Source organism: Palaemon carinicauda, chromosome 22 (genome assembly GCF_036898095.1).
Source record: "Palaemon carinicauda isolate YSFRI2023 chromosome 22, ASM3689809v2, whole genome shotgun sequence".
NCBI lineage: Eukaryota > Metazoa > Arthropoda > Malacostraca > Decapoda > Palaemonidae > Palaemon > Palaemon carinicauda.
The window spans coordinates 72,308,498-72,320,997 of NC_090746.1; the positions used below are offsets into that span (position 1 = coordinate 72,308,498).

A 12,500-nucleotide genomic window follows, 5' to 3' on the forward strand; every position below is an offset into this window, starting at 1 on the left:
CACCACCTTCCCTTCTCGTACATCTCATAACCTTACTCTTACCCACATTAACTCTCAACTTCCTTCTCTCACACACCCTTCCAAATTCTGTCACTAGTCGGTCAAGTTTCTCTTCTGTGTCTGCAACCAGTACAGTATCATCCGCAAACAACAACTGATTTACCTCCCATTCATGGTCATTCTCGTCTACCAGTTTTAATCCTCGTCCAAGCACTCGAGCATTCCCCTCTCTCACCACTCCATCAACATAGAAGTTAAACAACCACGGCGACATCACACATCCCTGTCTCAGCCCCACTCTCACCGGAAACCAATCACTCACTTCATTTCCTATTCTAACACATGCTTTACTACCTTTGTAGAAACTTTTCACTGCTTGCAACAACCTTCCACCAACTCCATATAACCTCATCACATTCCACATTGCTTCCCTATCAACTCTATCATACGCTTTCTCCAGATCCATAAACGCAACATACACCTCCTTACCTTTTGCTAAATATTTCTCGCATATCTGCCTAACTGTAAAAATCTGATTCATACAACCCCTACCTCTTCTAAAACCACCCTGTACTTCTAAGATTGCATTCTCTGTTTTATCCTTAATCCTATTAATCATTACTCTACCATACACTTTTCCAACTACACTCAACAAACTAATACCTCTTGAATTACAACACTCATGCACATCTCCCTTACCCTTATATAGTGGTACAATACATGCACAAACCCAATCTCCTGGTACCATTGACAACACAAAACACATATTAAACAATCTCACCAACCATTCAAGTACAGTCACATCCCCTTCCTTCAACAACATCTCAGCTCTCACACCATCCATACCAGGTGCTTTTCCTATTCTCGTTTCATCTAGTGCTCTCCTCACTTCCTCTATTGTAATTTCTCTCTCATTTTCATCTCCCATCACCGGCACCTCAACACCTGCAATAGCAATTATATCTGCCTCCCTATTATCCTCTACATTCAGTAAGCTTTCAAAATATTCTGCTCACCTTTTCCTTGCCTCCTCTCCTTTTAACAACCTTCCATTTCCATCTTTCACTGTTTCTTCAATTCTTGAGCCAGCCTTCCTTACTCTCTTCATTTCTTTCCAAATCTTCTTCTTATTCTCTTCATATGAATGACCCAATCCCTGACCCCACCTCAGGTCAGCTGCCCTCTTTGCCTCACGTATCTTGCGCTTTACTTCCACCTTATATATATATATATATATATATATATATATATATATATATATATATATATATATATATATATATATATATATATATATATGCATACACTAAATTTTCCAGTTTTAATCAATTTTACAACATTGAACCCGCACTGTCATCCATTTTTAACCAACTTTCACATTATTTCAGATTTTATTTATGTAGGTCAACCATCATCATATATTTTCATTATTTATCAATATATTTTTTATTTCGTAATCAATGATCGACATACATATTCCAATCATAATCTAAATTATCTCATTTGTTTGCATCTCCAGACGAGTGCAAGAAGCCGAGAGGAAAACGAGGCAAGAGCTTCAACTTCGTCTGGACGAGCAAGTGGCCATTGTGCATCAACTCACGGCTGATTTGGAAAAGGTCAGTTCTTGCGGCAACCTCAGGTGTGGGAGGGCGTGTGGGGAAGGGAGTATTTACTTTAAGTTCAGTTGCATGTGATTTTTAGGGATAAACCTTTCTTTAAGTCAAAGTTTTTATTCTTTTTCGTTTTGTTATGTTGTGTCGAATGATTTTTCTTTAATGTACGAATTATTTTTTTTTATTTCTAACTGCTAAATTATTTTTTCTATTTAGATTTTAAAGGTTTAGGGATTTCCTGGTTTTTTCTTCGTTGCTTTTTTTCGTGTCGAATGAGTTTTCTTTTATGTCTGAAATATTATTTTCTATTTAAATTTGAAGATTTAGTGGCTACATTCTATAATCTAAAGAACCCAAAGCATCAAACAATAATAATCAATTTTCATTTTAAATGATCGAGTCATTCTTTTTGCCTTTATTTTCAAGGATCAATTTGTTTTTCCTCTTGCTTTTGCAAGGATCAAATTATTTCTTCTATTTCATTGTTAAAGGTGAAATATGTTCATGTTTATGTTTAAAATCACCTGAATATTTTAAGGATTTCTAATTTGTTTCATAAATTTATTAGAATCTAGGTAATTTTTTCATCGGTCATTTTCATGGACTCATTGAAAATTGTATTCGTTATTTTTAAAGATCGAGAGAAATTCTTCATCAGAATTAAGGATCCCCAATCTCATTGTTTTAGGGGGAGGACTGAGAGGGGGAGGGAGGAGGGGGCGGAAGAGGGTGGAGGGTGAGGGTGAGAAACCCGAAATGAGTAAGACAGGCCCACATCCGTTTGAAAAGTTAAACTGGCGAAGGGGAAAAACAAGAAAGACGTGATATGAGGAATTGAAACAGTATAGATATGGTGTAGGAGGAGCTTTTAAAACCAACTCGGTATCTGACATGCAATTTACACGAGCTACACATTTGTAAGTCATTAAGAGGACTTAGTATTTATGTAATTGCTTAGCTGATCAGTTGTTTGATGACTCCTAGGTACACGCAAATTTATATGGTTGATGTTAAGGGCATTACTGATGTATATTATTATTATTGTTATTATTATTATTATTACTATGTTTAGTAGTAGTAGTAGTAGTAGTAGTAGTAGTAGTAGTAGTAGCAGTCTTAACAATTACCTTTACAAAAATAGCAAAAACGAAAGTAGAATAGATAATTATTATTATTATTATAGTAGTAGTAGTAGTAGTAGTAGTAGTAGTAGTAGTAGTAGTAGTAGTATCATAAAAACTGTCATAAAAATACCTTTACAAAAAAACTAAAAAGAAAGTAAAATATGCTAGCTTAATGTGCAATATAACGCCATTATTTGTATAACTTTATTAGTAAATATATATTATTAGATCTTATTCTGTCAGAAACGGTAACTTTTATCACTAACCGCAAGGGGTTTCCTGTAGTTTTCAGTGATATTACTTAAGGTACCTTTCCAATTCCAGAGGAATCATGACGTATAGGATGACTCGTACGTCTGGCAGAAATGTATCCTCTCTCTCTCTCTCTCTCTCTCTCTCTCTCTCTCTCTCTCTCTCTCTCTCTCTCTCTCTCTCTCTCTCTCTCTCTCTCTCTTTCTTCATGCCCAAAACAAAGGCCTGGAATCGTGGCTAAGAAAGTTAGAAAACCAGGGGTAATGTTAACAAACTATGATACTAATGTTTTGTAGCAAGATTGCAATATATATATATATATATATATATATATATATATATATATATATATATATATATATATATATATATATATATATACCATGTATATAACTGGTCCAATGGCTGGGAAGTTTGCCTCACCGGCGAAAGTTGTGTTTGATTCCAGAGCAAGTTGAGTTTCTTGAGGTCAGTTCTGTAAATTTCAGTTTTACCTCAGTTTAGCTACATATTGAATCAAGTATCTAGCAATTAAACGATTCTGGTGAGTAGGAGACGGGAAAATAAATGTTTTAGAGTGCAAACCCTAACCTGCTATGTATATATATATATATATATATATATATATATATATATATATATATATATATATATATCTATATATATATATATATATATATGTGTGTGTGTGTGTGTGTGTGTGTCTATATATATATATATATATATATATATATATAGAGAGAGAGAGAGAGAGAGAGAGAGAGAGAGAGAGAGAGAGATAGAGAGAGAGAGAGAGAGAGAGAGAGAGAGAGAGAGAGAGAGAGAGAGAGAGAGAGAGAGAGAGAAAATTGGGCAGGACTATATCTCTAGAATAAGTTTCCTTTCTGTATTTTTATACATATGTAAATTCATTTATATAAAAAATAAGTAAATCAGGAATTTCAAACGGAGTTTTGGCCCTCTGGTAACTCAACTCTCAAACCCACACACAACATTTTGATACACTACAAGATTGTTAAGGAGCTTATAGTACTTACTTTTACTTGATGATGACATCGTAAGAAAATTTAATTGCTTGATTGTTGTCATTTTTTAACAGAGGATATGATTGTGTTTAAGAAACCAAATGCTGTGGGTTAAGAATTGAAATATCCTAATGAATGTTTTCACGATTTTTCTTCTGTCTGTTGTTGTTAAATCTTATTTATTAGTAAAATCAAATCAAAATAAGAGTTATGGTAAAGAAGGCTTATTGTATTTTGCAAATGATATTGGTACTAATGAAAAGTCACTACTCTTTTTTTTTTTTTTTTTAATTTCATCAATCAGGTAATAATGATAATAATAAATATAATAGTAATAATGACAAAAAATAATATTGTTGATAACAATATTAGTTTATGTAATTATAATGATGAAAATTAGGATAATAATAATGATGAGTATGAAGATGATATGAATAAAATAATAATGTCAGTAATAATGTTAATGATAAAATAAGATGAGAATAATGTCAATAGTATTATTGTTAAGAATAATATTGATTATAACAAAGAAACTTACGATGATATTATTGATGATATAAATATTAATCATAATGATGAAAATGATGATGATGATGATATCAATAGAATAATGATGAAAATTGTAATGATAATGTTAACAACAAGGACATCTCCTCGTAGACTTGTGTCGAACTCGAGCGTGAGCGGAGCGAGGGCGCCGAGATCGTCCGCCTGGTGGAGGCGGCGACGGAGGCGGAGTTGGGTCAGGTGCGACAGGCCCTCCACTCCCAGCTGGCTGAGGAACATACCAATGTCATTAAGCTGCGCAGCGAAAGGGCAGCGCTCACCAAGAATTATGCAACGTGAATAACATTTCATTTGATCGCTTGATTGATTTATTTTGGTAATTTGTTTATTTATTTGCTGATTGATATATTTGGTAATTTGTTTATTTATTTGCTGATTGATATACTTGGTAATTTGTTTATTCATTTGCTGATTGATTTATTTGGTAATTTGTTTATTTATTTGCTGATTGATTAATTTGGTAATTTGTTTATTTATTTGCTGATTGATTTATTTGGTAATTTGTTTATTTATTTGCTTATTGATATATTTGGTAATTTGTTTATTCATTTGCTGATTGATTTATTTGGTGATTTGTTTATTAATTTGCTGATTGATATACTTGGTAATTTGTTTATTCATTTGCTGATTGATTTATTTGGTAATTTGTTTATTTATTTGCTGATTGATGTACTTGGTAATTTGTTTATTCATTTGCTGATTGATTTATTTGGTAATTTGTTTATTTATTTGCTGATTGATACACTTGGTAATTTATTTACTTATTTGCTGATGGATTTATTTGGTAATTTGTTTATTTATTTGCTTATTGATATATTTGGTAATTTGTTTATTCATTTGCTGATTGATTTATTTGGTGATTTGTTTATTAATTTGCTGATTGATATACTTGGTAATTTGTTTATTCATTTGCTGATTGATTTATTTGGTAATTTGTTTATTTATTTGGTGATTGATATACTTGGTAATTTGTTTATTCATTTGCTGATTGATTTATTTGGTAATTTGTTTATTCATTTGCTGATTGATTAATTTGGTAATTTGTTTATTCATTTGCTGATTGATTTATTTGGTAATTTGTTTATTCATTTGCTGATTGATTTATTTGGTAATTTGTTTATTTATTTGCTGATTGATGTACTTGGTAATTTGTTTATTCATTTGTTGATTGGTTTATTTGGTAACTTGTTTATTTTTTGCTGATTGATATATTTGGTAATTTGTTTATTTATTTGCTGATTTATTTATTTGGTAATTTGTTTATTCATTTGCTGATTGATATATTTGGTAATTAGTTTATTTATTTGCTGATTGATTAATTTGGTAATTTGTTTATTTATTTGCTGATTGATTTATTTGGTAATTTGTTTATTTATTTGCTGATTGATATATTTGGTAATTTGTTTATTTATTTGGTGATTGATATACTTGGTAATTTGTTTATTCATTTGCTGATTGATTTATTTGGTAATTTGTTTATTTACTTGCTTATTGATATATTTGGTAATTTGTTTATTCATTTGCTGATTGATTTATTTGGTAATTTGTTTATTTATTTGCTGATTGATGTACTTGGTAATTTGTTTATTCATTAGTTGATTGATTTATTTGGTAACTTGTTTATTTTTTGCTGATTGATATATTTGGTAATTTGTTTATTTATTTGCTGATTTATTTATTTGGTAATTTGTTTATTTATTTGCTGATTGATATATTTGGTAATTAGTTTATTTATTTGCTGATTGATTAATTTGGTAATTTGTTTATTTATTTGCTGATTGATTTATTTGGTAATTTGTTTATTTATTTTCTTATTGATATATTTGGTAATTTGTTTATTCATTTGCTGATTGATTTATTTGGTGATTTGTTTATTAATTTGCTGATTGATATACTTGGTAATTTGTTTATTCATTTGCTGATTGATTTATTTGGTAATTTGTTTATTTATTTGCTGATTGATGTACTTGGTAATTTGTTTATTCATTTGTTGATTGGTTTATTTGGTAACTTGTTTATTTTTTGCTGATTGATATATTTGGTAATTTGTTTATTTATTTGCTGATTTATTTATTTGGTAATTTGTTTATTTATTTGCTGATTGATATATTTGGTAATTAGTTTATTTATTTGCTGATTGATTAATTTGGTAATTTGTTTATTTATTTGCTGATTGATTTATTTGGTAATTTGTTTATTTATTTGCTGATTGATTTATTTGGTAATTTGTTTATTTATTTGCTGATTGATTTATTTGGTAATTTGTTTATTTATTTGCTGATTGATATACTTGGTAATTTGTTTATTCATTTGCTGATTGATTGATTTATTTATCTATCTATTTATTTGTTTGTTTTGTTTACATCCATTTTTTTTGGTGGTTGATTTATTTTTCCTCCTTTTATTTTTTATCTATTCATTTATTTGTTTATTTATTTATTCACTAATAGCTTTATTAACTATGAAGCCTCCTATGATTAATTACTGTTTAATAGCGGGGCTTCTTCAGTATTCATGTACTGTATCAGAACTGTCTAACTATCAATTTATGCATTTGTTGAAATTCATTTATTATCTGATTGTTTATTTGTTTTCATTTATTTACGTATTAATTGCTTGATTGCCGGTCGCGTGTCTATCTGTCTGTTTGTCAGTCTATTTTTTTTCCCAAGTCCCTTTTCTCACATTTCTTTAGTAACTTGTTTATTGTTATAATTAGTTTTCACTAGCCCCTGTTCCTACAGTTCTTTGTTCGTCTGTTTATTATTTTAGTTATTTGTTTTTTTTCTAATTCATTTTCATTCTTTTTTATAATTGTTTGTCAATTTGAATTATGTGTATCCTGCTTTGTTTCTTAACACCTGTTCATGTTTTTTTCCATTATCAATATAACTTGACATTTTGATGCCTTGATTATTCACTCATTAATGTAAGTTCCGGATAAACTTGTTTGATTATTTTATCTTCTAATTTCTAATTATTCTAGTAGGTATTTTTTGTCTTTAATTTATTTAATTTACTGTATTTTTCTGTTTTATATATTCTTAATTTATGAACATCGATAATTTTTTCAATTGATATTATAGATATTTGATCAATCCTGATGGTATTGTATGGCATTTATAAATTACGAGAAATCTTTTGATTCTGTGAAAACTTCAGCAGTAATGAAAGCCCCTCAAAGGCAAGGAATAGATGAATCTCATGTTAGAACACTCGAAAGTTTTCATCCATATTCTTTGCCAATTTACCAATTATATTTAAGCTTACTTTGTTAGCACAACAAAATCCTATTCACTGTATTCTTACAAATAAATGTTTGTTAATAGATCAGCTTCCGTTGAGGGATAGGATTGCATCACTTTCGTATTCATTCCGCCCTTTGGAACACTCCCAGTGACTGGGATGTTTAATTTTTTTATTGCTTATAATCTTCGACATTCATTCTTATGCTTACATGTTGTTTCGTACTGTCCTGCTGCAAAGAAAATGAGTTTTTAACAGTATATTGAAATATTATTGTTACATTAAAGTGTAAGAAATATGGTTAAGTTAATCGTAATTATATATTAGGCATTGTAAATATCAAAATTTTATTAAATGAATTTTGCCTTAATTATTATTATTATTATTATTATTATTATTATTATTATTATTATCCTCATGATGATGATGATTATTATTATTATTATTATTATTATTATTATTATTATTATTATTATTATTCAACCCAACAAATGCAATACCATCCACGAATATCATTCACCTGACCCGTAAGGTTCGCCCAACGGGAGTTCTGAATGTCAACAAGCTAGCATTTCTCCTCTACCACACTTTCAACTTTACACTTAATTTATTTACTGATTTGTTTATCTATTTATTTATTTGTTTATTTATTTATTTTATTTATTTATTTATTTGCCAGAGTACAGCGGGAGTGCGAGCAGAAAGACATGGAAGTGAAGGCCCTTGGGGAGGAGAGGTCCAAGTTGAATTCTTCCATCCGAGGACTGGAACGGGAGCTGGCGGCCCTCAGAAAGGAGGTTAACCACAGAGATGACGTCATTCACGACAGGGTAAGAACTAGGAGGTGGAGGAGGAGGAGGAGGAGGAGGAGGAGGAGGAGGGGAGGTGATGGAGGAGGTGGTAGAAGAGGAGGAAGAGGTGGTAGTGTAGGAGGAGAAGGAGGTGGAGGATGAGATGCTGGAGAAGGAGGAGGAGGAGGAGTCCAGCGTTAGGAGCATACCTTTTCATTTAGACTTTGATGAGAAACAGCTGTTTCAGGTTATGTTTTGTTATTCAGCTTTTGTTCTTCGGTTTTCATTTGCATACTTGTATGCGCTGGGTTTTTTTTCTCTCTCTCTTTTGCATGTTCTTAAAAAAAAAAGTAGTTTTGTTCGATCATATTTTCTTATCGTGGTTTGTAAATGTTCTTAGAAAAGGCTATAATTTTTCTATTTTTTTAATGATTATTTCTTTTCGAGATCATTGATATTTTACGATTTATTTTACTTAACAGCATTTCATAATTGTTTGTTATTAGAACACGTTATTTAATAACCATCTGTGTGTGTCTATCAATGATTTCACATCTGTATGTGTGTATGTACTTCTTGAATATTGAGAGAGCATATACAAATGGAGATTTATGTTTACCTCTAGTCATTATCAGAACCTTGTTTATATATGTATATATATATATATATATATATATATATATATATATATATATATATATATATATATATATATATATATGCATATATATATATATATATATATATATATATATATATATATATATATATATATATTAGGAAAGTAAAATCACTACGACTCGAGAGCGCATCGGAGAACTAGAGAAACAGCGCTTCCTCCTCGAGCACCAATTGAACCAGCTCAAGGAAGAACTCGAACCTCTACAGACTGCACTCGACCAACGATCTCAACAAATCAAGCAGGTAAGATAGATAGATAGATATAAAGATAAAAAGATAAATGTACATGTAGATAGATAGATAGATAAATTCTTACTTATAACTTTGGAAGGTGTACAGTTTGAAGATATTCTTAACTTATGATTTTATGATAAATATTCTTTATAATGTTTGAGCTACTCTAGAAAGGGGTTCAGTTTTCATAGCAATTTTTGTGTTTATTAATGAGGACAATTTTTTTTTGAGAGTAATCATTCGTTTATAGAAATTATCCTTTCTTCAATTTCTATTATTATTATTATTATTATTATTATTATTGAATTTCTTATTACTATGTTAATATTGTCATTATTATCATTATCTATTTTTGTTTTTACTGTTATGATTATTGATCATGTTATAATTATTGGTATCATCATAATTATTATTATTATTATTATTATTATTATTATTATTATCATCAAGATACTTTCTTCCAAAAATATGACCCAATTCCCCCAACAGCTGGAAGATGAAATGACAGAGACCAGACTAGTCGTGGGCGCCAGGGACCGACAGGTGAAAGAGCTGAGTCAGCGTTTGGTGACATCCAGACAACTCAGTCGGCACCTGCAGCAGAGGCACCATTCCCTGGACACCACGCTCACCAGGGTCCTGGCTGACGTGGCAGCAGCTGCCCAGATGATACACCATCCCAAGAAGCTTAAGGAATTGGTTAAGGTAGGGAGAGTCTTTCAATCGTTTAAGGAGTCTTAGAACTTTTAATCGTGTTTAAAGGTTTAAAAGGTCGCGTATGAATGACAGAGGCAAGGGATAGTGAGAATGCCCTAGCTAGCAGGACAATGCCCTACAGACTGACCATATATAAATATGATCAACGCCCAAGCCCCCCTCTCCACCCAAGCTAGTATTAGGGAAGCTCAGGTAATGGCTGCTGATGACTCACCAGGTAGACGCATGGGTTCCTCCAACCCGACACACCTTCAGCCTTAGCTCACAAGGTGGGTGAGGTTATAGAAACTATAAGAGACTATGGAGTTTGAGTGAGTCTCGAACCCCAGTCCAGAAGATCGCCGGTCAGGCACATTTCCTTAGTTTGTTTATTTGTTTGAGTATAATTGGTTTTGTATATTTTTTAAAAATATTTTATTCGTTATATTCATAACGGGGGTGAATGACCTCACCTGTTCTAGTACTGACATTTGTTCTAAATTTAAAGCCCATACAATATTATACACCTTAATGACATGTCTGTGTTATTGCTTTAAAATTTTGATGAAAACGTTAATGTCCCATTTTGGGTGTTGTGATGAATATGCATGTTCGTGAATATTGAGAAATACAATCAATGTTGTTCTCAAATTGCCCTTAATATTTATGATGGAAAGTCAATGGATTAGTATTGGTCGTGATAATTTTAAAAGACTTTCGCAATTCACACTTAATGATATAGTGAAAGTATTTCGATAAATTATTATAGATAACCTCAGAAAAGAATGATTTTTGTAGTATTTTACTTCACTTAAAGAGAAAATTGCTTAGGGTGTAAGACTGAAAAAATTATCTGATTCTTGTCTTTCAATTCTTGAAATTAATTATAGTGTATTATATTAAACAGACCCAAGGTAACCTACATTCATTCAATTATTAATTATGAGTACTGACATTAACGAAATGAAAGATCCTGAGAAATGTGATCTCGGTAAACTTTTGAAACCTCTGTGAACTCTAGACACTTGATTGGGAGCACTCCAAAATCTGTTTTCTGTTCTGGACTGTTTCATTTGCCTTATTATATGCAAATAATGGCTTTCAATAATCATGCTCTGGACCTTTTAGTAGCTGAGGGATCATAATTCATCTTATCTAAATATTTTTTTACATGCAGAGCTTGAATGACAGATACGTCCGAGGCAGCCGAAATAAACAATTCTGGACAAGAACAGAACTTGATAAGCCCAAATCACCTGAAGACTCTGCCATGATGGTAAGCAATCTTTAGAGCCTTTCCTTGTGTGCTTTCTTAGCTCAGGTGAAATTATTTTCATCTGATGGCTCATATTTCCTTTGCTTGCACATACACCGAATAGTCTGCGCACTTCTTTACACATTCTCCTCTTTCCTCTTACACCTGGCAACACTAAGGTAACCGAAAAATTCTTCTTCTTTCAACGGGTTAACTACTTCACTATGATTGTTCAGTGGCTACTTTCCACTTGGTAAGGGTAAAAGAGACAGCTGCAGTAAGCAGCTTTTCTAGAAGGACCATGGTCTTCCACTGTCTTTAGTTAGAGTTCTCTTGCTTGGGGTACACTCGGGCACACTATTGTAGCTGTTTCCTAATTTATTTCCTTGTTCCTGTTGGAGCCCGTGGACTTATAGCATCTTGCTTTTCCAACTAGGGTTGTAGCATGTATATATTGAGTTATGCTTGCTGAACTGTAAACTAAACGTGAAATATAATTTTATCTATAGTACTGTTAGCTAAATAGAAAATATATAAACCCCAGCTGTTTTGACCTTCGCAGGATGGAGGGGGTCCAGGAGAGGAGGCAGTGCCGGAATTGTTGAGACAGAGAGAGATGCTGGAGAGATCAGTTGCCACCCTTCGTGCCCAGGCCCAGAAGCAGACGAGGGCTCATAAGGACAAACTCACGAAATTAGTACAGGTCATTATTATTATTATTATTATTGTTATTATTATTATTATTATTATTATTATTATTATTATCTCACCTATATAATAGAGAGCTACATGACTGGCTGTATGTACAGTATATGCTGTGTATATATACTGTATATATGTGTGTATGTGTGTATATATAATATATATATATATATATATACAGTATATATATATATATATATATATATATATATATATATATATATATATATATATACAGTATATATATATATATATATATATATATATATATATATACATATATATATATATACTCTTTTCCTGTCACGCCC

The 12,500-nt window shown here is 31.2% G+C and overlaps 1 protein-coding gene across 1 annotated transcript in view; it reads left to right on the forward strand.

Moving 5' to 3' along the window:
• Positions 1-12,500, forward strand: part of tous (testes of unusual size) — a 32,054-nt gene that overhangs the window by 15,783 nt on the left and 3,771 nt on the right. The window contains exons 15-21 of the mRNA XM_068345804.1: positions 1,520-1,619; positions 4,678-4,859; positions 8,510-8,660; positions 9,402-9,545; positions 10,026-10,241; positions 11,410-11,508; positions 12,050-12,190. Of these exons, the coding sequence (XP_068201905.1) occupies positions 1,520-1,619; positions 4,678-4,859; positions 8,510-8,660; positions 9,402-9,545; positions 10,026-10,241; positions 11,410-11,508; positions 12,050-12,190 (1,033 nt within the window). The remainder of the gene's footprint in view (positions 1-1,519; positions 1,620-4,677; positions 4,860-8,509; positions 8,661-9,401; positions 9,546-10,025; positions 10,242-11,409; positions 11,509-12,049; positions 12,191-12,500) is intronic.